The sequence below is a fragment of the Dendrobates tinctorius genome, unplaced genomic scaffold (genome assembly GCF_039654945.1).
Source record: "Dendrobates tinctorius isolate UK_male_01 unplaced genomic scaffold, ASM3965494v1 ptg000202l, whole genome shotgun sequence".
Taxonomy (NCBI): Eukaryota; Metazoa; Chordata; class Amphibia; order Anura; family Dendrobatidae; genus Dendrobates; species Dendrobates tinctorius.
This window is the reverse complement of record NW_027361869.1, coordinates 7,313,509-7,337,935: the sequence shown is the minus strand read 5'-3', so window position 1 is coordinate 7,337,935 and position 24,427 is coordinate 7,313,509. Positions and strand designations below refer to the sequence as shown.

The 24,427-nt window shown below is 48.5% G+C and overlaps 2 protein-coding genes across 2 annotated transcripts; both read left to right on the top strand.

Moving 5' to 3' along the window:
- Window positions 1–21,836: 21,836 nt before the first annotated feature.
- On the top strand, window positions 21,837–22,313 carry LOC141057131 (histone H2B 1.1-like). The gene has a single exon (XM_073553676.1). It carries the CDS (start codon window positions 21,882–21,884, stop codon window positions 22,257–22,259), a length of 378 nt encoding a protein of 125 aa, XP_073409777.1. The 5' UTR covers window positions 21,837–21,881; the 3' UTR covers window positions 22,260–22,313.
- A 1,270-nt stretch (window positions 22,314–23,583) lies between these two features.
- On the top strand, window positions 23,584–23,895 carry LOC141056996 (histone H4). Its single transcript, XM_073553469.1, has one exon. The coding sequence runs from the start codon at window positions 23,584–23,586 to the stop codon at window positions 23,893–23,895; it is 312 nt and encodes a 103-aa protein (XP_073409570.1).
- Window positions 23,896–24,427: the final 532 nt, after the last annotated feature.

The window sequence follows — 24,427 nt, the reverse complement described above, 5'->3', positions numbered from 1 at the left end:
ATGCCCCCACGGGCGTTTCGGAAATAAATCTCCTTTGTCAGGTGGATAGATACGCCTGCAAGGAGTAGGCGGTGGCACTGATCATACAGCTCTGCGGGGACTAGGTGGTGGTAATGATCATACAGCTCTGTGCTGACCAACTGGTGGCACTGATCATACAGCTTTGCGGTGACAAGGTGGTGGCACTGATTATACAGTTCGGCGGCGACAGGGTGGTGACACTGATCATACAGCTCTGCATGGAAAGGTGGTGGCACTGAACAAACAGCTCTGCAGGGAAAAGGTGGTGGCACTGATCAGACAGCTCTACAGGGAATAGGTGGTGGCACTGAACATACTTGTTTGCCGGGATGAGGTAGTGGCACTGATTATACAGCTCTGCAGTGAGAGGTGGTGGCACTGAAGATACAGCTCTGCAGGGATGAGGTGGTTGCACTGATCATAAGGATCTGCAGGGACAAGGTTGTGTCACTGATCTTAAAGCTCTTCAGGGATGAGGTGGTGGCACTGATCATACAGTTCTGCAGGGAGGAGGTGGTGGCACTGATCATACAGCTCTGTGTGGATAAGATGGTGGCAATGATCATACAGCTCTGCAGGGAGGAGTTGGTGGCACTGATCATACAGCTCTGCAAGGATGAGGTGTTGGCACTGATCATACAGCTTTGCGGGGACAATGTGGTTGCACTGATTATATATCTCTTTAGGGATAAGTTGGAGGCACTGATCATGCGGTTCTGCAGGGAAAAGGTGGTGGCACTAAACATACAGCTCAGCGAGGACAAGGAGGTGGTACTGATCAGACAGCTCTACAGGGAGGAGGTGGTTGCACTGATCATACAGCTCTTTGGGAAGGAGGCGGTGGCACTGATCATAAGGCTCTGCAGGGACCAGGTTGTGTCACTGATCTTACAGCTCTGCATGGATGAGGTGGTGGCACTGATCATACAGTTCTGCAGGGAGGAGGTGGTGGCACTGATCATACAGCTCTTCAGGGAGGAGGTGGTGGCACTGATCACACAGCTCTGCAGGGAGGAGTTGGTGGCACTGATCATACAGCTCTGCAGGGAAGAGGAGGTGACACTGATCATACAGATCTGCAAGGATGAGGTGTTGGCACTGATCATACACCTCTGCGGCGACAAAGTGGTGGTACTGATCATACAGCTCTGCATGGAGGAGGTGGTGGCACTTATCACACAGCTCTGAAGGGAATAGGTGGTGGCACTGATCATACAGCTCTGCAGGGAAGAGGTAGTGGCACAGATCATACAGCCCTTCAGGGACGAGGTGGTGGCACTGATCATACAGCTCTGCGGGGACAATGTGGTGACACTGATCATACACCTCTGCGGCGACAAGGTGGTGGTACTGATCATAGAGCTCTGCAAGGGCCAGGTGGTGGCACTGATCATAAAGATCTGCAGGGAAGAGTTGGTGACACTGATCATACAGCTCTGCAGGGGCGAGGTGTTGGCACTTATCATACAGCCTTGCGCAGACAAAGTGGTGGCACTGATCATGCATCTTTACGGGGACAATGTGATTGCACTGATTATACATCTCTTTAGGGATAAGTTGGAGGCACTGATCATCCATTTCTGCAGGGATGAGGTTGTGGCACTGATCATACAGCTCTGCAGGGATGAGGCAGTGGCAGTAATCTCACAGCTCTGCAGGGATGAGTTGGTGGCACTGATCATACAACTCTGCAGAGAGGAGGTGGTGGCACTGATCATACAGCTCTGTGGGGACAATTTGATGGCACTGATGATACATTTCTGCTCGGACAAAGTGGTGGCACTTATGATACAGCTTTGCGGGGACAAGGTGGTTGCACTGATTATACATCTCTTTAGGGATAAGTTGGAGGCACTGATCATGCGGTTCTGCAGGGATGAGGTTGTGGCACTGATCATACAGCTCTGCGGGGACAAGGTGGTGGTACTGATCAGACAGCTCTACAGGGAGGAGGTGGTGGCACTGAACATACTTGTTTGCATGGATGAGATAGTGTCACTGATCATACAGCTCTGCAGGGATGAGGTGGTGGCACTGAAGATACAGCTCTGCAGGGATGAGGTGGTTGCACTGGTCATACAGCTCTGTGGGGAGGAGGCGGTGGCACTGATCATAAGGCTCTGCAGGGACTAGGTTGTGTCACTGATCTTACAGCTCTGCAGGGATGAGGTGGTGGCACTGATCATACAGTTCAGCAGGGAGGAGGTGGTGGCACTGATCATACAGCTCTTCAGGGAGGAGGTGGTGGCACTGAACACACAGCTCTGCAGGGAGTAGGTGGTGGCACTGATCATACAGCTCTGTGTGGATAAGATGGTGGCACTGATCATACAGCTCTGCAGGGAGGAGTTGGTGGCACTGATCATACAGCTCTGCAGGGAAGAGGTGGTGGTGACACTGATCATACAGTTCTGCAAGGATGGGGTGTTGGCACTGATCATACAGCTTTACAGGGACAGTGTGGTTGCAGTGATTATATATGTCTTTAGGGATAAGTAGGAGGCACTGATGATGTGGTTCTGCAGGGATGAGTTTGTGGCACTGATCATACAGCTCTGCAGCGACAAGGTGGTGGTACTGATCATACAGCTCTGCAGGTAGAAGGTGGTGGCACTGATCACACAGCTCTGAAGCGAATAGGTGGTGGCACTGATCATACAGTTCTGCAGTGACGAGGTGGTGGCACTAGTCATACAGCTTTGCAGGGATGAGGTAGTGGCACAGATCATACAGCTCTGCAGGGAAGAGGTGGTGACACTGATCATACAGTTTTGCAAGGATGAGGTGTTGGCACTGATCATACAGCTTTGCGGGGACAATGTGATTGCACTGATTATATATGTCTTTAGGGATAAGTTGGAGGCACTGATCATGCGGTTCTGCAGGGAGGAGGTTGTGGCACTGATCATACTGCTCTGCGGGGACAAGGTGGTGACTAGAGTTGAGCGATACCGTCCGATACTTCAAAGTATCGTATCGGATGGTATCGGCCGATCTTTAAAAAAAAGTATCGGTATCGCCGATTCCGATACCGGAAGTCCCATTCAAGTCTATGGGACTTCCGGTATCGGAATAAGAAAAACCCTTTCCTGCCCTTGTACAGCCTCTCTGGGGTCTGTACGGGCCTTTCGGGGGGCTGTGCCGGCCTGCCAGGGGGTCTGTGCAGGCTCCGGTGGTCTGTGCCGGCCTGCCGGTGGTCTGTGCAGGCTCCGGGGGGCTGTGCCGGCCTGCCAGGGGGTCTGTGCAGGCTCCGGGGGGCTGTGCCGGCCTGCCGGGGGGCTGTGCAGGCTCCGGGGGGCTGTGCCGGCCTGCCGGGGGGCTGTGCCAGCCTGCCGGGGGGCTGTGCCGGCCTGCCGGTGGTCTGTGCAGGCTCCGGGGGTCTGTGCAGGCATCGTCCGATGGGACTACAAGTCCCATCGGGCGATGCCTGCTACCATGACAGTGATTGACACATTAGCCAATGATGGGACAGTAGTAGTCCCATCATCCGGCTAATGTGTTAAATGTAAAAATAAAAAAAAAAATTACATGCTACATACATACAACATGCATACTACATACATGCTACATTCATACTACATACTACATACATGCTACATTCATACTACATAAATACTACATGCAACATACATACTACATATATACTACATGCATGCTACATACATACTGCATGCTACATACATACCACATATATACTACATACATACTACATGCATGCTACATGCATGCTACATGCTACATACATAACACATATATACTACATGCATGCTACATACATACTACATGCTACATACTACATATATACTACATGCATGCTACATACATACTACATGCTACATACTACATATATACTACATGCATGCTACATACATACTACATGCTACATACATACTACATGCTACATACATACTACATACATACTACATGCTACATACATACTACATACATACTACATGCTACATACATACTACATGCTACATACATACTACATATATACTACATGCATGCTACATACATACTACATGCTACATACATACTACATATATACTACATACATACTACATATATACTACATGCATGCTACATACATACTGCATGCTACATGCATGCTACATACATACTACATACATACTACATGCTACATACATACCACATATATACTACATACATACAATACATTCATACAATACATACATAGACATACAGTACATATAACATAGAGTAACATACTTACCAATACTTGTCACATTGTTCCCCGAAGCCATTGTCTTTTCCGGAATAAATATTAACATAACAAACCACAAAAATACTCACCCACGATCCGAAGCAGTCCACGAGTGTGTCCCACGACGATCTTGGGTAGAGAACGGCAGCATCAGATGATGCTGCCGTTCTCTACGGGCTGTGGGAAACCAATGACGGAAGGTAGGTATCCTTCCGCACTGTATTCCTCCGCCACTTAAAAAAAAAAAAGTCCCTAGTCTCACTTTATGCCATTGCTGTGTGGGAATTTCCCACGCAGCAATGGCATAAAGTGAAACTAGGGACTTTTTTTTTTTTAAGTGGCGGAGGAATACAGTGCGGAAGGATACCTACCTTCCGTCATTGGATTCCTGCAGCCCGTAGAGAACGGCAGCATCATCTGATGCTGCCGTTCTCTACCCAAGATCGTCGTGGGACACACTCGTGGACTGCTTCGGATCGTGGGTGAGTATTTTTGTGGTTTGTTATGTTAATATTTATTCCGGAAAAGACAATGGCTTCGGGGAACAATGTGACAAGTATTGGTAAGTATGTTACTCTATGTTATATGTACTGTATGTCTATGTATGTATTGTATGAATGTATTGTATGTATGTAGTATATATGTGGTATGTATGTAGCATGTAGTATGTATGTAGTATGTATGTAGCATGCATGTAGCATGTAGTATGTATGTAGCATGCATGTAGCATGTAGTATGTATGTAGCATGCATGTAGTATATATGTAGTATGTATGTAGCATGCATGTAGTATATATGTAGTATGTATGTAGCATGTATGTAGTATGTATGTGGTATGTATGTAGCATGTAGTATGTATGTAGCATGCATGTAGTATATATGTAGTATGTATGTAGCATGTAGTATGTATGTAGTATGTATGTGGTATGTATGTGGCATGTAGTATGTATGTAGCATGCATGTAGTATGTATGTAGCATGCATGTATGTATGTAGTATGTATGTAGTATGTAGCATGTATGTAGTATGTATGTGGTATGTATGTAGCATGTAGTATGTATGTAGCATGCATGTAGTATATATGTAGTATGTAGTATGTATGTAGTATGTATGTGGTATGTATGTAGCATGTAGTATGTATGTAGCATGCATGTAGCATGCATGTAGTATGTATGTAGTATGCATGTAGTATGTATGTAGCATGCATGTAGTATGTATGTAATATGTATGTAGTATGTATGTAGCATGTAGCATGTATGTAGTATGTATGTAGTATATATGTAGTATGTATGTAGCATGTAGTATGTATGTAGCATGCATGTAGTATGTATGTAGCATGCATGTAGTATGTATGTAGCATGTAGTATGTATGTAGCATGCATGTAGTATGTATGTAGCATGTATGTAGTATATATGTAGTATGTATGTAGCATGTAGTATGTATGTAGCATGCATGTAGTATGTATGTAGTATTTTTTTTTTTTTTTAACATTTAACACATTAGCCGGATGATGGGACTACTACTGTCCCATCATTGGCTAATGTGTCAATCACTGTCATGGTAGCAGGCATCGCCCGATGGGACTTGTAGTCCCATCGGACGATGCTTGCACAGACCCCCGGACATCAGCACAGCCCCCCGGCAGGCCGGCACAGCCCCCCAGCAGGCCGGTACAGACCCCCACAGGGTGCACAGACCACCGGCAGGCCGGCACAGCCCCCCGGCAGGCCGGTACAGACCCCCACAGGGTGCACAGACCACCGGCAGGCCGGCACAGCCCCCCGGCAGGCCGGTACAGACCCCCACAGGGTGCACAGACCACCGGCAGGCCGGCACAGCCCCCCGGCAGGCCGGTACAGACCCCGGGCAGTCCACACAGCCCCCCGGCAGGCCGGCACAGCCCCCCGGCAGGCCGGCACAGCCCCCCGGCAGGCCGGCAGAGACCCCCGGAAGGCCCGAAATGACGGCGCATCATGATGCGCACACACCGCGCATCATGATGACGTCAGTCTGTCAATCAACTTTGAACTTCCGATTCCGATGCCGATTTCCGATATTGAAAAAATATCGGAAGTCGGTATCGGAATTCCGATACAGCAAGTATCGGCCGATACCCGATACTTGCGGTATCGGAATGCTCAACACTAGTGGTGACACTGATCATACACCTCTGCGGCGACAAGGTGGTGGTACTGATCATACAGCTCTGCAGGGAGGAGGTGGTGGCACTGATCACACAGCTCTGAAGGGAATAGGTGGTGGCACTGATCATACAGCTCTGCAGGGAATAGATGGTGGCACTGATCATAGAGTTTTGATGATATTGGAGACTGCGGACAGACTGTCACTGGCGTTCTGTATTACAGAGGGGTAAGGTCGGGGGAAGACGTATACAGTTGTGTGTCATCAGCATAAAGATGGTACCGAAAGCCAAATTTGCTGATGGTCTGTCCAATTGGGGCTGTATAGAGAAAGAAGAGATGGGGGCCAAGGACTGAGCCCTGAGGTACCCAAAAAGCAAGAGGAAGAGGAGATGAAGTGGAGCCAGCGAACAAAACACTGAAGAACTCTGCAGGGACGAGGTGGTGGCACCGATCATACAGGTCAGCAGAGACGAGGTGGTGGCACTCATTATAGAGCTCTGCAGGGATGAAGTGGTGGCACTGATCATACAGCTCTGCGGGGAGGAGGAGGTGGCACTGATCATACAGGCCAAAATTGGGGGACGGGGTATGGCATGCGGATGGAGAGCATATTGATGCTGGAAAGAGCCTTTGTGTTGCAGTCAGGAGGGCAGGACAGATCTAAGCTCTCTCCCCACGGATCCGGCGGGCTAGCTGGATATCTTTGGGCATGATGGTGACCCTCTTAGCGTGGATCTGGCACAGATTTGTGTCCTCAAACAGCCAAGATGGTGGCACTGATCATACAGCTCTGCATTGACGAGGTGGTGGAACTGATCATGCAGTTCTGCAGGGATGAGGTTGTGGCACTGATCATACAGCTCTGCAGGGAGGAGAGGAGGTAGTGGCACAGATCATACAGCCCTGCAGTGACGAGGTGGTGGCACTGATCATACATTTCTGCAGGGACAAGGTGGTGACACTGATCATACACCTCTGCAGCGACAAGGTGGTGGTATGGATCATACAGCTCTGCGAGGACTAGGTGGTGGCACTGATCATAAAGCTCTGCAGAGAGGAGGTGGTGGCACTGATTAGACAGCTTTGCAGGGAGGAGATGTTGGCTGTTGTGAGTTCATTTTCCCCTTCACTACTGAGGCCCGATGAACTCCCTCTTCTGGTAAAGAAAGGTAGTGAGCCTGATTATCAAACACCTGAGCCTACTGATGATGACTGGCTGAGTGGAGTTACTGACTGGATATAAGGCCGCCGACGCCCTTCTGCCCTGCGGGTGATTTCTCTGTGGGATCCTTGGAGACCAGTCTGAATTCCTGCTCTTCTAAAGCTAAGTTTTCTGCTCGGCTTTTTGCATTTGTGCTTTGACTTTGTTTTGCTTTGTTTTTCTGGATTTCTGCCATTCCCTGCTGGAGTGAGCTGAATTCCTTTAGCTCTGTCTTCTGAAAATACCTGAGTGCTGATTTAGTTTTTGAAGCCTAGCTGCTTCAGGGTCTTTTTCCATATCAGCTTGTTGGCTTATGTCTTTGATATGGTTTTGGCAGATTGCAGACAGCAACCTTCCTTTCCTGTTCTGTTTAGTTAGCTTGGGCCCCATCGTTTGCTCAGCCTATCTTTCTATCTGTGTGAGTGTTTTTTCATCTTGCGTCACCGTCATTATATGTTGGGGGCTGCCTTTTACTTTGGGGTCTGCTCTGGGGCAGTTTAGATTTCCTTTTCTGTATTTAGGCTATTTAGCTCTCCGGCTGTGATTGAGGGGTCTAGGGCACCGTAGGAACCCCCCACGGCTACTGCTAGTTGTGTTGATAGGTTCAGGGGTCTGCAGTCTGATAGTTGCCAACTTCTCTGGTTTTCTGGACGTAGCTTCTATTTTTGTGTCTGCCTCCTCCTACCGCAGATCCTAGGGTACTCAATAGCAGGAAAGAATTGTAAAAAAAAAAAAAAAAAAAAGTGTGTATATTTTTTCCTCTATATCTCTGAGGCCGTAGGGGGAATTTTTTTTTTTCTCTCAATGGAGATAAAGCAATTGTCTGATCGTGTGGAGCAGCTCGCTGCGGAAGTGCGGGGAATTTCCGCCTACCTTGCTCATTCACATGCTGCTGAACCAAAGATTCCTACACCTGATGTATTTTTTGGGGATCGGTCTAAATTTTTGAATTTCAAAAATAATTGTAAATTATTTTTTGCCTTGAAGCCTAACTCGTCAGGGAGCTCCGCGCAGCAGGTTAAAATTGTCATCTCTTTGCTGCGTGGCGATCCCCAGGATTGGGCGTTTTCTTTGAAACCAGATGATCCTTTTCTGACTAATGTGAACGCATTTTTTCAAGCCTTGGGGTTGTTGTATGACAAACCTAATGCCATTGATCAGGCTGAAAAGACCCTGCTGGCATTGAACCAGGGTCGAGATTCTGCAGAATTGTACTGTCAAAAATTCCGAAAATGGGCAGCACTTACTACCTGGAATGATAATGTCTTGGCTGCTCTCTTACGGAAGGGGTTGTCAGAAGCCGTAAAAGATACTATGGTGGGATTTCCTGTTCCCTCTGGTCTTGACGATTCTATGTCATTAGCTATTCAGGTTGATCGGCGTTTGCGCGAACGCAAAACTGCACGAGAGGTGTTGCCACCTGTTGAACAAATGTCTGAACCTATGCAATGTGATAGAGTTTTGTCCAGAGAGCAGCGTCAGGAGTTCAGAAGGCGTAATAAGTTGTGTTTTTTTCTGTGGAGATGCCTCGCATATTATTTCTGTCTGCCCTAAACGAGAGAAACACTTTGCACACATGTTTTCTGTTGGTAGTGTTCAACCTAAGTTTCTTCTGGCTATTACTCTGATCTGCTCCCTGTCCACATTTTCCGCCAAGGCTTTTGTGGATTCGGGAGCAGCCCTAAACCTAATGGACTTGGATTTTGCTAAACGTTGTGGATTTCCGATGACACCTCTGCAGACGCCTATCCCTTTGAGGGGGATTGATGCTACTCCTTTGGCTAAAAATAAACCTCAGTTTTGGACCCAGGTGGTAATGCGGGTCGCCCCAGACCATCAAGAAAATTGCAGATTTTTGGTGTTGCATAATCTGCATGATACTATTGTTCTGGGGTTTCCCTGGTTACAAATTCATAATCCAGTTTTGGATTGGAAATCTGTGTCTGTGGTGAGTTGGGGGTTGTCGGTGTGCCTTTAGTGAGGCTCCGGTGTTTTCCACCTCTCCTCAGTCGCATGATGTTCCTGATTATTTGGCGGACTTTTATGATGTATTTAGTGAGAATGAGTCTGCGTCTCTGCCTCCTCATAGGAGTTATGACTGTGCAATTGAACTGAGCCCGGGGTGTAAATTTCCCAAGGGTCGGCTCTTCAATTTATCTGTACCCGAGCACGAGGCTATGCGATCCTATATTAAGGAGGCGTTGGAGAAGGGTCATATTAGACCATCCTCGTCACCCTTAGGTGCCGGTTTTTTTTTTGTAGCCAAAAAGGATGGATCATTAAGACCTTGTAATGATTATCGTGCCCTCAACAAAATTACTGTTAAATATCAGTATCCGTTACCCCTAATTTCTGATCTATTCTCCAGAGTTAAAGGTGCTTGCTCGTTTACCAAGCTTGACCTCAGGGGGGCGTATAATCTTATTCGCATTAAGCATGGGGATGAATGGAAGACGGCGTTTAATACTCCGGAGGAACATTTTGAGTACCTGGTGATGCCTTTTGGGCTCACTAATGCCCCTTCTGTCTTCCAGTGCTTCATGAACGATATTTTCCGAGATTTTGTCGATACATTTTTGATTATCTATCTGGATGATATTTTGATCTTCTCCAAGGACTGGGATTCTCATGTGGAACATATTCGGACTGTGTTCCGGATCTTGAGGGAGAATTCCCTGTATGTCAAAGGATCTAAATGCCTTTTTGGAGTACAGAGGATTTCTTTTTTGGGATTTATTTTGTCCCCGTCAACTATTGAAATGGACCCGGCCAAGGTACAGGCCATTTACGATTGGGTTCAGCCCACTTCTTTGAAGGCCCTCCAGAAGTTTTTGGGTTTTGCTAATTTTTATCGGAAATTTATAGCAAAATTTTCTAGTATTGCCAAGCCATTGACTGATTTGACTAAGAAGGGTGCTGATGTGTTAAATTGGTCTCCGGAGGCTGTTTCTTCCTTTCAGGAGCTGAAGCGAAGATTCACCTCCGCCCCGGTTTTGCGGCAACCTGATGTCTCACTTCCGTTCCAGGTAGAGGTGGATGCTTCTGAGATTGGTGCAGGAGCTGTTTTGTCCCAAAAGGATCCTGTAACATCTAAAATGAATCCCTGTGCTTTCTTTTCCCGAAAGTTCTCTCCATCTGAACGTAACTATGATGTGGGTAATCGGGAACTGTTGGCCATGAAAGGGGCATTTGAGGAGTGGAGACATTGGTTGGAGGGAGCTAAGCATCAAGTCGTGGTCCTCACTGACCACAAGAATTTGATTTACCTAGAGTCGGCTAAGCGCTTGAACCCTAGACAGGCTAGGTGGGCCTTGTTTTTTACACGTTTTGATTTTGTGGTTTCTTTTCTTCCTGGAACTAAGAATGTCAAGGCAGACGCCCTCTCTAGGAGCTTCTTTGCTGATTCTCCTGTGGTGACCAAGCCTGCTACCATCTTAGGCGAAGGGGTAGTTCTTTCTGCCATCTTGCCCGATTTGAGACGTGCTCTGGAAGAGTTCCAGGAGGACAAACCTGAGCGTTGTCCCAGTGGAAAGTTGTATGTTCCTGACCAGTGGAAGAAGAGAGTGATGTCTGAAGTTCATTGCTCTGCTTTGGCTGGTCATCCAGGTATTTTTGGTACTAGAGATCTGGTGAGTCGATCTTTTTGGTGGCCCTCCTTGTCTCGTGATGTCAGGAATTTTGTGCAGTCCTGTGGGACGTGCTCCCGGTCTAAATCGTGTTCTCGCTCTAGTGGGTTGTTGATGCCTTTGCCTGTCCCCAAGAGGCCATGGACCCATATTTCAATGGATTTCATCTCTGATATGCCTGTCTCTCAAAGGATGACTGTTATTTGGGTGATTTGTGATAGGTTCTCTAAGATGGTTCATCTTGTACCACTCCCTAAGTTGCCATCTTCCTCTGAGTTGGTGCCCCTGTTTTTGCAACAGGTGGTTCGCTTGCAAGGGATTCCTGAGAACATTGTATCTGACAGAGGAGTTCAGTTTGTGTCTAGATTTTGGAGAACTTTCTGTTCCACGCTGGGAATTCAGTTGTCCTTCTCCTCTGCTTTTCACCATCAGACCAATGGGCAGACAGAGAGAACAAACCAGACCTTTGAGTCATATTTGAGATGTTTTATTTCTGCTGATCAGGATGATTGGGTTTCATTTTTGCCCTTGGCCAAATTTGCTTTAAATAATGGAGCTAGTTCTGCCACTTTGATGTCACCTTTTTTTTGTAACTTTGGGTTTCATCCTCGATTTTCTTCAGGGCAGGTGGAGCCCTCTGCCTGCCCAGGTGTTGACACTGTGGTGGAGAGAATGCACCAGATCTGGGACCAAGTGGTGGATAAGTTATCTCTCTCCCAGGAAAAGGCCCAGCGGTTTTCCAACCGACATAGGACCATTGGTCCCCAGTTTAAGGTTGGTGATATGGTGTGGTTATCATCAAAAAATATTGCTATGAAGGTGGCTTCTCCTAAGTTTAAGCCTAGATTTATTGGACCTTACAAGATTTTGGAGATTATTAATCCGGTCTCTTTTCGTTTGGCTCTTCCTGTCACATTTAAAATCCATAATGTGTTCCATAAATCTTTGTTGAAGAGGTTTGCTGAACCTGTTTTTCCGGGGGTGGCACCTCCAGACCCTGTATTGGTTGAAGGTAACATGGAATATGAGGTAGAGAAAGTACTGGATTCCCGTCTGGCTAGACGGAGACTCCAGTATTTGGTTAAGTGGAAGGGTTATGGTCAGGAGGATAATTCCTGGGTCTCTGCCTCTGATATTCATGCCAAAAGATTGGTGCGTGCCTTTCATCGGTCTCACCCGGATCGCCCTGGTGGCATGGATGAGGGTTCGGTGACCCCTCCTCAAGGGGGAGGTACTGTTGTGAGTTCATTTTCCCCTTCACTACTGAGGCCCGATGAACTCCCTCTTCTGGTAAAGAAAGGTAGTGAGCCTGATTATCAAACACCTGAGCCTAATGATGATGACTGGCTGAGTGGAGTTACTGACTGGATATAAGGCCGCCGACGCCCTTCTGCCCTGCGGGTGAATTCTCTGTGGGATCCTTAGAGACCAGTCTGAATTCCTGCTCTTCTAAAGCTAAGTTTTCTGCTCGGCTTTTTGCATTTGTGCTTTGACTTTGTTTTGCTTTGTTTTTCTGGATTTCTGCCATTCCCTGCTGGGGTGAGCTGAATTCCTTTAGCTCTGTCTTCCGAAAATACCTGAGTGCTGATTTAGTTTTTGAAGCCTAGCTGCTTCAGGGTCTTTTTCCATATCAGCTTGTTGGCTTATGTCTTTGATAGGGTTTTGGCAGATTGCAGACAGCAACCTTTCTTTCCTGTTCTGTTTAGTTAGCTTGGGCCCCATCGTTTGCTCAGCCTATCTTTCTATCTGTGTGAGTGTTTTTTCATCTTGCGTCACCGTCATTATATGTTGGGGGCTGCCTTTTACTTTGGGGTCTGCTCTGGGGCAGTTTAGATTTCCTTTTCTGTCTTTAGCCTAATTAGCTCTCCGGCTGTGATCGAGGGGTCTAGGGCAACGTAGGAACCCCCCACGGCTACTGCTAGTTGTGTTGATAGGTTCAGGGGTCTGCAATCTGATAGTTGCCAACTTCTCTTTTTTTCTGGACGTAGCTTATATTTTTGTGTCTGCCTCCTACGGTGACTCAATCATACCAGTTGGCACTGATCATACAGCTCTGCAGGGAGTAGGTGGTGGCACTGATCATACAGCTCTGCGGGGACAAAGTGGTGGCACTTATGTTACAGCTTTGCGGGGACAAGGTGGTGGCACTGATCATACAGCTCTGCAGGGAGGAGTTGGTGGCACTGAACATACAGCTCAGCGTGGACAAAGTGGGGGCACTGATCTTAAAGCTCTACAAGGATGAGGTGGTGGTACTAATCATACAGCTCTGCAGGGAGGAGGTGGTGGCACTGATCATACAGCTCTGCGGGGACAAGATGGAGGCACTGATGATAAGGCTCTGCAGGGATGATGTGGTGGCACTGATCGTACAGGTCTGCAGGGATGAGGTGGTAGCACTCATCATACAGCTTTGCGTGGACAAGGTGGTGGCACTGATCATATAGCTCTGAGGGGATGACGTGGTGGCACTGATCAAATAGCTCTGCAGGGATTAGGTGGTGGCACTGATCATACAGCTCTGCAAGGAGTAGGCGGTGGCACTGATTCAACAGCTGTGCGAGGAGTAGGTAGTGGTACTGATCATACAGCTCTGTGCTGACCAACTGGTGGCACTGTTCATGCGGGGACAAGGTGGTAGCACTGATTATACAGTTCTGCGGCGACAAGGTGGTGGCACTGATCATACATGTCTGCAGGGAAAAGGTGGTGGCACTGAACATACAGATCAGCGCGGACAAGGTGGTGGCACTGATCAGACAGCTCTACAGGGAGGAGGTTGTGGCACTAAACTGGTTTGCAGGGATGAGGTAGTGGCACTGATCATACAGCTCTGCAGGTATGAGGTGGTGGCACTGAAGATACAGCTGTGCAGGGATGAGGTGGTTGCACTGATCATACAGCTCTGTGGGGAGGAGGCGTTGGCACTGATCATAAGGCTCTGCAGGGACAAGGTTGTGTCACTGATTATACAGCTCTGCAGGGAGGAGTTGGCAGTACTGGTCATACAGCTCTGCAGGGAATAGATGGTGGCACTGATCATACGGTTCTTATGATATTGGAGACTGCGGAAAGACAGTCACTGGCGTTCTGTATTACAGAGGGGTAAGGTCGGGGGAAGACGTATACAGTTGTGTGTCATCAGCATAAAGATGGTACCGAAAGCCAAATTTGCTGATGGTCTGTCCAATTGGGGCTGTATAGAGAGAGAAGAGAAGGGGGCCAAGGACTGAGCCCTGAGGTACCCAGAAAGCAAGAGGAAGAGGAGATGAAGTGGAGCCAGAGAACAAAACACTGAAGAACTCTGCAGGGACGAGGTGGTGGCACCGATCATACAGGTCAGCAGGGACGAGGTGGTGGCACTCATTATAGAACTCTGCAGGGATGAAGTGGTGGCACTGATTATACAGCTCTGCGGGGAGGAGGAGGTGGCACTGATCATACAGGCCAAAAATGGGGGACGGGGTATGGCATGCAGATGGAGAGCACATTGATGCTGGAAAGAGCCTTTGTGTTGCAGTCAGGTGGGCAGGACAGATCTAAGCTCTCTCCCCACGGATCCGGCGGGCTAGCTGGATATCTTTGGGCATGATTGTGACCCTCTTAGCGTGGATTGCGCACAGATTTGTGTCCTCAAACAGCCAGGATAATGGCACTGATCATACAGCTCTGCAGTGACGAGGTGGTGGCACTGATCATGCAGTTCTGCAGGGATGAGGTGGTGGCACTGATCATACAGCTCTGCGGGGACTAGGTGGTGATACTGATCATACAGCTCTGTGCTGACCAACTGGTGGCTCTGATCATGCATCTTTGCGGTGACAAGGTGGTGGCACTGATCAGACAGCTCTACAGGGAGGAGGTTGTGGCACTGAACATACTGGTTTGCAGGGATGAGGTAGTGGCACTGATCATACAGCTCTGTGGGGAGGAGGCGGTGGCACTGATCATAAGGCTCTGCAGGGACAAGGTTGTGTCACTGATCTTACAGCTCTGCAGGGAGTAGGTGGTGGCATTGATCATTCAGCTCTGTGTGGATAAGATGGTGGCACTGATCATGCAGCTCTGCAAGGACGAGGTGTTGACACTGATCATACAGCTCTGCAGGGACAATGTGGTTGCACTGATTATACATCTCTTTAGGGATAAGTTGGAGCCACTGATCATGCAGTTCTGCAGGGATGAGGTTGTGGCACTGATCATACAGCTCTGCAGGGATGAGTTAGTTGCACAGATCACACAGCTCTGCAGGGACGAGGAGGTGGCACTGATCATACAGCTCTGAAGGGAATAGGTGGTGGCACTGATCATAAAGTTCTGCAGTGACGAGGTGGTGGCACAAATCATACTGCTTTGCAGGGAGGAGGTGGTGGAACTGATCATACAACTCAGCAGGGAAGAGGTGGTGACACTGATCATAAAGCTCTGCAAGGATGAGGTGTTGGCATTGATCATACAGTTTTGCGGGGACAATGTGGTTGCACTGATCATACACCTCTGCGGCGACAAGGTGGTGGTACTGATCATACAGTTCTGCAGTGACGAGGTGGTGGCACTAATCATACAGTTCTGCAGTGACGAGGTGGTGGCACTAATCATATAGCTTTGCAGGGATGAGGTGGTGGCACTGATCTTACAGCTCTGCGCGGACAAGTTGGTGGTACTGATCATAGAGCTCTGCAGGGACGAGGTGTTGGCACTTATCATGCAGCCGTGCGCAGATATGGTGGTGGCACTGATCATACATCTTTACGGGGACAATGTGGTTGCACTGATTATACATCTCTTTAGGGATAAATTGGAGGCACTGATCATCCATTTCTGCAGGGGCAAGGTGGTGGCACTGATCATACTTCTTTGTGGCGACAAGGTGGTGGCACTGATCTTACAGCTCTGCACTGAGGAGTTGGTGGCACTGAACACACAGCTCAGCGTGGACAAGGTGGTGGCACTGATTTTAAAGCTCTACAAGGATGAGGTGGTGGTACTAATCATACAGCTCTGCGGGGACAAGATGTGGCACTGATGATAAAGCTCTGCAGTGATGATGTTTTGGCACTGATCATACAGCTTTGCGAGGACTAGGTGGTGGCACTGATCATACAGGTGTGAAGGGAAAAGGAGGTGGCACTGAACATACAGCTCAGCGCGGCTGAAACGGCGGCTGGCGCGGTCTCTGCCATCCTGGGCTACGGAGCCAAAACACAAAAATCTCCCGATAGGAAAACACTGAGTCGGAGCCGGAGGCGTCTGTTATATGTACAGGCTTACTGTGCACTGATTGGCTGCTGAGCTACAACGTCCTGAGCATCTATTGGCTGACACTGCATACATGCCCCGCCTCTTCCCAGCTGAGAACGAGTGAAGCTCCGCTCTCCCCTTGTGCTTCCCTGCCCGGAATAAAAGCCCTTTACCGGCTGACACCGGACAGCAGAGCGCGCTTCCTCCGCCGCTTCTTCTTCGCCATCTTCTCCACCGACCGTCTGTAGCTGTCACTAGCAGAGACGCCGGGGAAGAGCGGAGAGGAGGTCCCGGGATCATCGCCGTCGTCCTCCAGATCTGCACATCGCTGTGTATCCGGGAAGATACATCTGCTGGGGGAACTCGTTCCTCCTGTTCCCGGCTCCTGTCACCATCACAGGGATCTTTACTACAATGTCTATCGTACAGGACGCTGATTGTACGATGTGGGGACGACCTGGAGCTGCTGAGAGCCCAGAAGGGTAACACAGGCGATGGCTCCGCTGACTGCCGCCTCCCTGACCTGTGACCTCCCTGTACCCCGTATGTGCGGAGTATTGGGGGTGACAGATGCTCCACATCAGGAGATGATCCACATCGGCGGCTGATTGCAATGACCTGCTAAAATCTGGTCTCACCCATTGTGGAGCTGTGACCGCTGAGGCCTGTAATGGTGGAAGAGAACTGATAAGGGGCAGCTTCATAATGCGACTCACTCCCCAACCAGACGCATCTCCGGGGAGAAAACTGTGAGATATTCCTGGATTTATGTGACCCAACTATTGTGCAAAAGGGGAATATTGGGAGAAGAGAGGAGACACAAAATCCAATTTCTACACACAGAGCACAGCTGTATAGGGATGAGGTGGTGGCACTGATCATAAAGCTCTGCAGGGACGAGGTGGTGGCACTGATCATACAACTTTTCGTGGACAAGGTGGTGGCACTGATCAGACAGCTTTGCGTGTACAAGGTGGTGGCACTAATCAGGTAGCCCTGAGGGGATGACGTGGTGGCACTGATCATACAGCTCTGCGGGGACTAGGTGGTGGCACTGATCATACAGCTCTGCGGGGACTAGGTGGTGGCACTGATCATACAGCTTGCGTTGACAATGTGGTGGCACTGATTATACAGTTCTGCGGCGAAAAGGTGGTGGCACTGATCATACAGCTCTGCATGTAAAGGTGGTGGCACTGATCATACAGCTCTGCATGTAAAGGTGGTGGCACTGATCATACAGCTCTGCAGGGAAAAGGTGGTGGCACTGAACATACAGGTCAGCAGGGACGAGGTGGTGGCACTCATTATAGAACTCTGCAGGGGTGAAGTGGTGGCACTGATCATACAGGCCAAAAATGGGGGACGGGGTATGGAGTATGGCATGCGGATGGAGAGCACATTGATGCTGGAACCAGCGCGTCGCCTATCACGCTCCCCCATCAGTACATAGGTTTTCATCTGTGCTTTTTTTTTTTAGTAATTACAGAAAAGCAGGAGGATTTGTGGTTTATTGGCTTAATTAATTTTCTTCTGTTACATAATATTTGTTCAGTGAACCTGCGGATAATTACACTACACTAATGTGGGGTTAACCCTCTGTGTAGCTCTAGGACTTTTCACCAATGATGGCAATTAGCTCGATCTGCACGTGCCGCAATCTCCTCAGTCACTTACAGTATTATCGGGACTCCCAGCTGTTTCTGCACTGATTACAGGGGGCTATAAGCAGCAGATGTTCTCGAGGAGCCCGATGTGAGATGAAGGTGGCGCATCTGTGAACACTCTGGTAAATAAGAGGGGATCAGCAGGAACAAGGCAAGTAAGAGGTTAAACAGAGGAGGAAAGGCGTCTATGTACATCAATGAAGGCTGAGGGCGGCGCTTAACCGAGGATTCCCGCTCATTGTCTGATCGCAGGATCCGTTTGGGGATTTGAACTTCCCGCTCTTCTTCCGCGAACCGCGCAGAGTCCGGCCCTCCAGAGCCGCCATCACGGGATCGCCCTCCGGGAGGAGCAGCAGTCACTGATGTGGACAATCACCGGCCGCCATCCCCCGATACTCCGGGACGTCATAACCGCATGTAATCTCCACAGCGGAGTCAGGGGCCCGAGTATCAAGACATTCACTAATGAGGGATATTTCCTGTGAATATTCGAGGACTCCTCTCCCCACACAGGTCTGAGGCTTCATGTGATAACCCAGACATGGGCATCCTCAGTGTTTTGTGTTGAACCCCGGAATCAAGTGTGTATGGGCACCAACCTACAAACTGGTGGCGGCAGCCCGTGGTGTCTAACGTCAGTCCCATGTGAGCACGCAGAGATCAGCGGCGTCAGCTCTTGTGGCGACGGTGTGGGTGGCTCTTAGAAGAGCCTTTGGTGTTGTGGACAGAGATCGGCGGCAGCGCTCACTTGCTCTTGCTCGCCTTGCTGCTCTCGGTCTTCTTGGGCAGCAGCACGGCCTGGATGTTGGGCAGGACGCCCCCCTGGGCAATGGTCACCCCACCCAGCAGCCTGTTGAGCTCCTCGTCATTGCGCACCGCCAGCTGCAGGTGACGGGGGATGATCATAGAATCGTAGAGTTGGAAGGGACCTCCTGGGCCATCTGGTCCAACCCCCTGCTCAAAGCAGGATTCGCTAAATCATCCCAGTCAGATGTCTGTCCAGCCTCTGTTTGAAGACTTCCATTGAAGGAGAACTCACCACTTCTCGTGGCAGCCTGTTCCACTCATTGATCACTCTAACTGTCAAAAAGTTTTTTCTAATATCTAATCTGTGTCTCCTCCCATTCAGTTTCATCCCATTGCTTCTAGTCTTTCCTTGTGCAAATTAGAATAAAGTTGATCCTTCTACAATGTGACAGCCCTTTAGATATTTGTAGACAGCTATTAAGTCTCCTCTCAGTCTTCTCTTTTGCAAACTAAACATTCCCAAATCCTGCAACCTTTCCTCAGAAGACAGGGTTTGCAGACCGGTCACCATTCTGGTCGCTCTTTTCTGAACTTGCTCCAGTTTGTTGATGTCTTTTTTAAAATGTGGTGCCCAAAACTGGACACAATATTCCAGATGAGGTCTGACCAAAGAGGAGTAGAGGGAAATAATGACTTCACGTGATCTAGACTGTATGCTTCTGTTAATACATCCTAGAATTGCATTTGCCTTTTTTGCTGCTGCATCACACTGTTGACTCATATTCAGTCTGTGATCTATTAGTATACCCAAGTCTTTTTCACATGTGCTGTCACTTAGCCCTATTCCTCCCATTCTATATATGCTTTTTTCATTTTTATTGCCCAGATGTAGTACTTTGCATTTCTCCCTGTTAAAAACCATTCTGTTAGATGCTGCCCACTTCTCCAGTTTATTTAAATCTTTTTGAATCCTCTCTCTCTCTTCTCTAGAATTAGCTATCCCTCCTAGCTTTGTGTCATCAGCAAATTTAATCAGTTTACCCTCAATTCCTTCATCTAAATCGTTGATAAAGATGTTGAACAATACAGGGCCCAGGACAGAGCCCTGTGGTACCCCACTTGAGACACTCTTCCAACTGGATGTGCAGCCATTTACGACCACTCTTTGGGTCCGATCACTAAGCCAGTTATGAATCCACCTAACAGTTGCCTTGTCCATTCCATACTTAGTCATTTTTTCAATAAGGATTGTATGAGAGACTTTGTCAAATGCTTTGCTGAAGTCAAGATATACTATATCTACAGCATTTCCTTGATCCACCCAATCAGTGATACCGTCATAGAAGGAAATTAAGTTAGTCTGACATGACTTATTAGTTACAAACCCATGCTGACTCTGTTTAATCACTTCATTCTTATCCAGGTATTGACATACATGTTGTTTAATAATTTGTTCAAAGATCTTTCCTGGTATAGAAGTCAGACTCACCGGCCTATAGTTGCCTGGGTCCACCTTCTTCCCCTTTTTGAAGATAGGAACAACATTTGCTCTTCTCCAGTCTTCTGGCACTTCTCCTGTTCTCCAAGAATTTTCAAAGATTATGGAGAGGGGTTCAAAAATGTCTTCTGCTATCTCCTTCAGTACTCTGGGGTGTAATTCATCGGGACCTGGAGACTTGAATTCATTAAGGTTAGCTAAGTGTTTCCTCACTATCTTTCTGTTTATAGATATCCTGGATTCTTCTATTCCCTTAATAGGACAGTGAATAACAGTTGATGTTGCATTTCCTTTCTGAGAGAAAACAGATGCAAAATAGGAATTTAAAAGTTCAGCCTTCTCAACATCCTGTCTTACCATTTCATAATTTTCATCCTGTAAAAATCCTATAGCATCTTTGACTTTTCTTTTACTTTTGACATATCCCCAAAATCCTTTATTATTGCTTTTGACATCTCTTGCAAGCCTCAGTTCATTTTCAGCTTTAGCTAATCTGATTTGTGCCCTGCAGGTTCTGCAGACAGCATTATATTCTTCTTTAGATATGCCTCCCTCTTTCCATTTTATAAACATTTTTTTCTTCTTTTTTAGCATGTGCTTAAGTTCTGTGTTCATCCATCCTGGTTTCCTTAAATGCTTCCTATTCTTCCCTCTTTTCGGAATTGTTAACAACTGTGCTTTGAGAATTTCATTTTTCAAGATTTCCCATCCTTCCTGGACATTTTTCTCTTTAAGGATATTCAGCCATTGGATCCCTCCAATTCTCTTTCTGAATCCCTTAAAATCTGCCTTTCTGAAATCTAACCTTGACGTCTGAGTCTTCACAGGTCTTCCGCCTCTAGTTATCCAAAATTCTAAAATAGCATGGTCGCTACCTCCTAGGGTTCCAGCCACTTTTACCTCCTCAACCATTTTCTCCCTGTTTATAAGGATTAGATCCAAGGTAGCAGTTCCCCTTGATGCGGGTCTTCTTGTTGTCCCGGGCAGCATTGCCGGCCAATTCCAGGATCTCAGCAGTCAGATACTCCAGCACAGCGGCCAGATACACCGGAGCGCCGGCGCCGACTCTTTCGGCATAATTGCCATTGCGGAGAAGCCTGTGCACACGGCCGACTGGGAACTGGAATCCTGCCCGGGATGAGCGGGTCTTGGCCTTAGCTCGGACCTTCCCTCCTTGTTTGCCGCGTCCAGACATGGTTGATAACAAACAATAAAGAATCTGGGCGAAATGAAGAACTAGCTGCGGCTGCTGTCGCTTTCATAATCGTCTGCCCCGCCCTCCTCTCCTGTCATTGGATGGATCTCAAGTTACCAATGGAAAACAGACTTGTGTAGCTACCAATCAGCTGCAGTGGGCGGAGCGATTGACGGTTCTGTTGGTCACATGACTTTGTCACCCAATAGCACGGCGATCTGACAACAGTGTCATTTGCATGGCGGGCCTATAAATATCGCCGCTCTGGGAGGCTTGGGATCATTATTCTTCTCTCTTTTGAGAACTTTGCTTTCGTTATGGCTGATCCCAAATCTGCGCCAGCGCCCAAGAAGGGCTCCAAGAAAGCCGTCACTAAGACTCAGAAGAAGGACGGCAAGAAACGTAGGAAGAGCAGAAAGGAGAGCTATGCCATCTACGTGTACAAGGTGCTGAAGCAGGTCCACCCCGACACCGGCATCTCCTCCAAGGCCATGGGCATCATGAACTCCTTCGTCAACGACATCTTCGAGCGCATCGCAGGGGAAGCCTCCCGCCTGGCTCACTACAACAAGCGCTCCACCATCACCTCCCGGGAGATTCAGACCGCCGTGCGCCTGCTGTTGCCTGGAGAGTTGGCCAAGCACGCCGTGTCCGAGGGCACCAAGGCCGTCACCAAGTACACCAGCGCCAAGTGATCTGCTCAGTCTGCTGCTCCGCCATCACCCCAAAGGCTCTTCTAAGAGCCACCACCCCATCTCCATCAGAGCTGTGGCTGCTCCTGTGTCCTTTCCCGTCTCCCCGAGTTGTCTGCTCCACCGCCTGGGTCTCTGCGTCTAGTGACGGGAAGTGACAGGTGAAGGAAGTAGGGATGATGAATGCTACCAAGGAGATTGTGAGAACCGAGGACCTTCTAAATAATAACCTGGTCACTTCTCCATAAGTTGCTCTGTGTTCAGGGACTACTCTTTAACCCCTTGCTCCACAGATCTTGATATTCTGGGGTCTCATTCATTTGGTATAACATGATTCGGTTTAGTTCATGATACACCATGATGACTAATAACACTTTCTAAGCCGGGATGCTTTGAGACTGAATTTTCTCCCTCATGCAGCACCAGACAGTGAGCTGACGATTTTCCTCTCTGCACTTAGTTCATGATTCTCGTGTTTTTTCTCAAATAACAGGAGACATTTGTGGTCGGTGCAGTTTATCTAGAGATTATTCTGGATTCTCCAGCGGAAGCGGTGACGACATTTTAGAAGCAGCGGGAAATTCAAACCCCCTAACCGTCCTGTGTTCAGCCAATCCGCAGAGGGAGGGGAGGAGCTAATGTTCCCAATGGTTGACACGTTTGCAGTTCCCGCTTTTTCTGTTCTTTGTCTCCATATAACACGCGGTCCCAGGACGGAGCGATGTCGGGGAATCTGCAGGTGTTGAGAGGTCGCTGGTCGCTTACATCCCATACAGGAGTCTGCAGCTGTTCCTGGTTAGAGAATGAATCCGCGTTAGGCAGATGCTGTGATGCCCCGTGTGTCTGACCTGCAGGCGATCACATCTCCCTTTCTCGTCATAATCAGTATTGTGGAGACAATATATTGGCTAGAGATGTATCCTACAAGAGACATTTCAGGGGAGACCAATTCTGCTCTTCCAAGCAGATCCCACCTGCAGCTCCAGGCAGGAGGTCTGTGATGGGAAATGTGCGATCATGTAGAGAAGATTGCTGAGAGCTCAGTGCACAATACATTACACTGTGATGTCAGGATCCTCTAGGTCAGACATGTCATGACATCATCTCCCATCACATCCTCCTCACAGATGTTTTTTAAATAATTACTGCAGGGTATGGGGCGATATTGGCGGCTGGGATCAGCAGAGGAAGGGAGGAGCTCATGTGGATTCTGTAAGCCCCGCCCTGGGGCGCGTCATCTCTGCAGTTCTCTCTCTGGTCCGTCTCTCCTGTATATAAAGGAGGAGTCGTTCGGTTTTAGCATCAGTTACAGCTGACTACTTGGAAGATGTCTGGTCGCGGCAAAGGAGGAAAAGGTCTTGGGAAGGGCGGCGCTAAGCGGCACAGGAAGGTGCTCCGTGATAACATCCAGGGCATCACCAAGCCTGCCATCCGCCGTCTCGCTCGCAGAGGAGGCGTCAAGCGCATCTCCGGCCTCATCTATGAAGAGACTCGCGGGGTCCTGAAAGTCTTCCTGGAGAACGTGATCCGTGACGCCGTCACCTACACCGAGCACGCCAAGAGGAAGACCGTCACCGCTATGGACGTGGTGTACGCGCTCAAGCGCCAGGGCCGCACTCTCTACGGCTTCGGAGGTTAATTGTATTCTCTTCTGTGCTGATAACCCAAAGGCTCTTTTCAGAGCCACCCACATCTTCTACCTGAGAGGCTACGATTTCCTATTCCTGCATTCTGGTGCCTGTAAGTATACTAGTTGTCACAGCCTGGCATGTGTCTTGCACTTTCCTCCTTCCATACTGGAGCTGGCACCGCGGACTTGGGGTGATGTGGTTTATTCTCCTTGATCTATAATATACAGCTGCCAGGTTCTGGGGGCATACAGTATATCCGCACTGTGCAGCACAGACATCTCTGCACCACAGTACATACCTCGCTGTGATGTGGTCACTACAGAGCAGAAATCCAAGTTCTGCCGTGAGATGAACGTGATTCTGCTACAGGTCTTCCTGATCAGATCAGTGTGTGTGTCAGGAGGCAGCGAATACTCCCGGGGATTGTCGCTGGATAGATGCGCCTCCCCCAAAGGCTCCTATCAGAGCCGCCCACATGTGTTCTGGAGAAGCTACAATTCCTGATATTTGATGACTGCGGTGATGGAGTCTGGTCAGATC

Coding starts and splice junctions, on each gene's coding strand:
- LOC141056996 (XM_073553469.1), top strand. CDS start 23,584: ATGTCTGGTCGCGGCAAAGGAGGAAAAGGTCTTGGGAAGGGCGGCGCT.
- LOC141057131 (XM_073553676.1), top strand. CDS start 21,882: ATGGCTGATCCCAAATCTGCGCCAGCGCCCAAGAAGGGCTCCAAGAAA.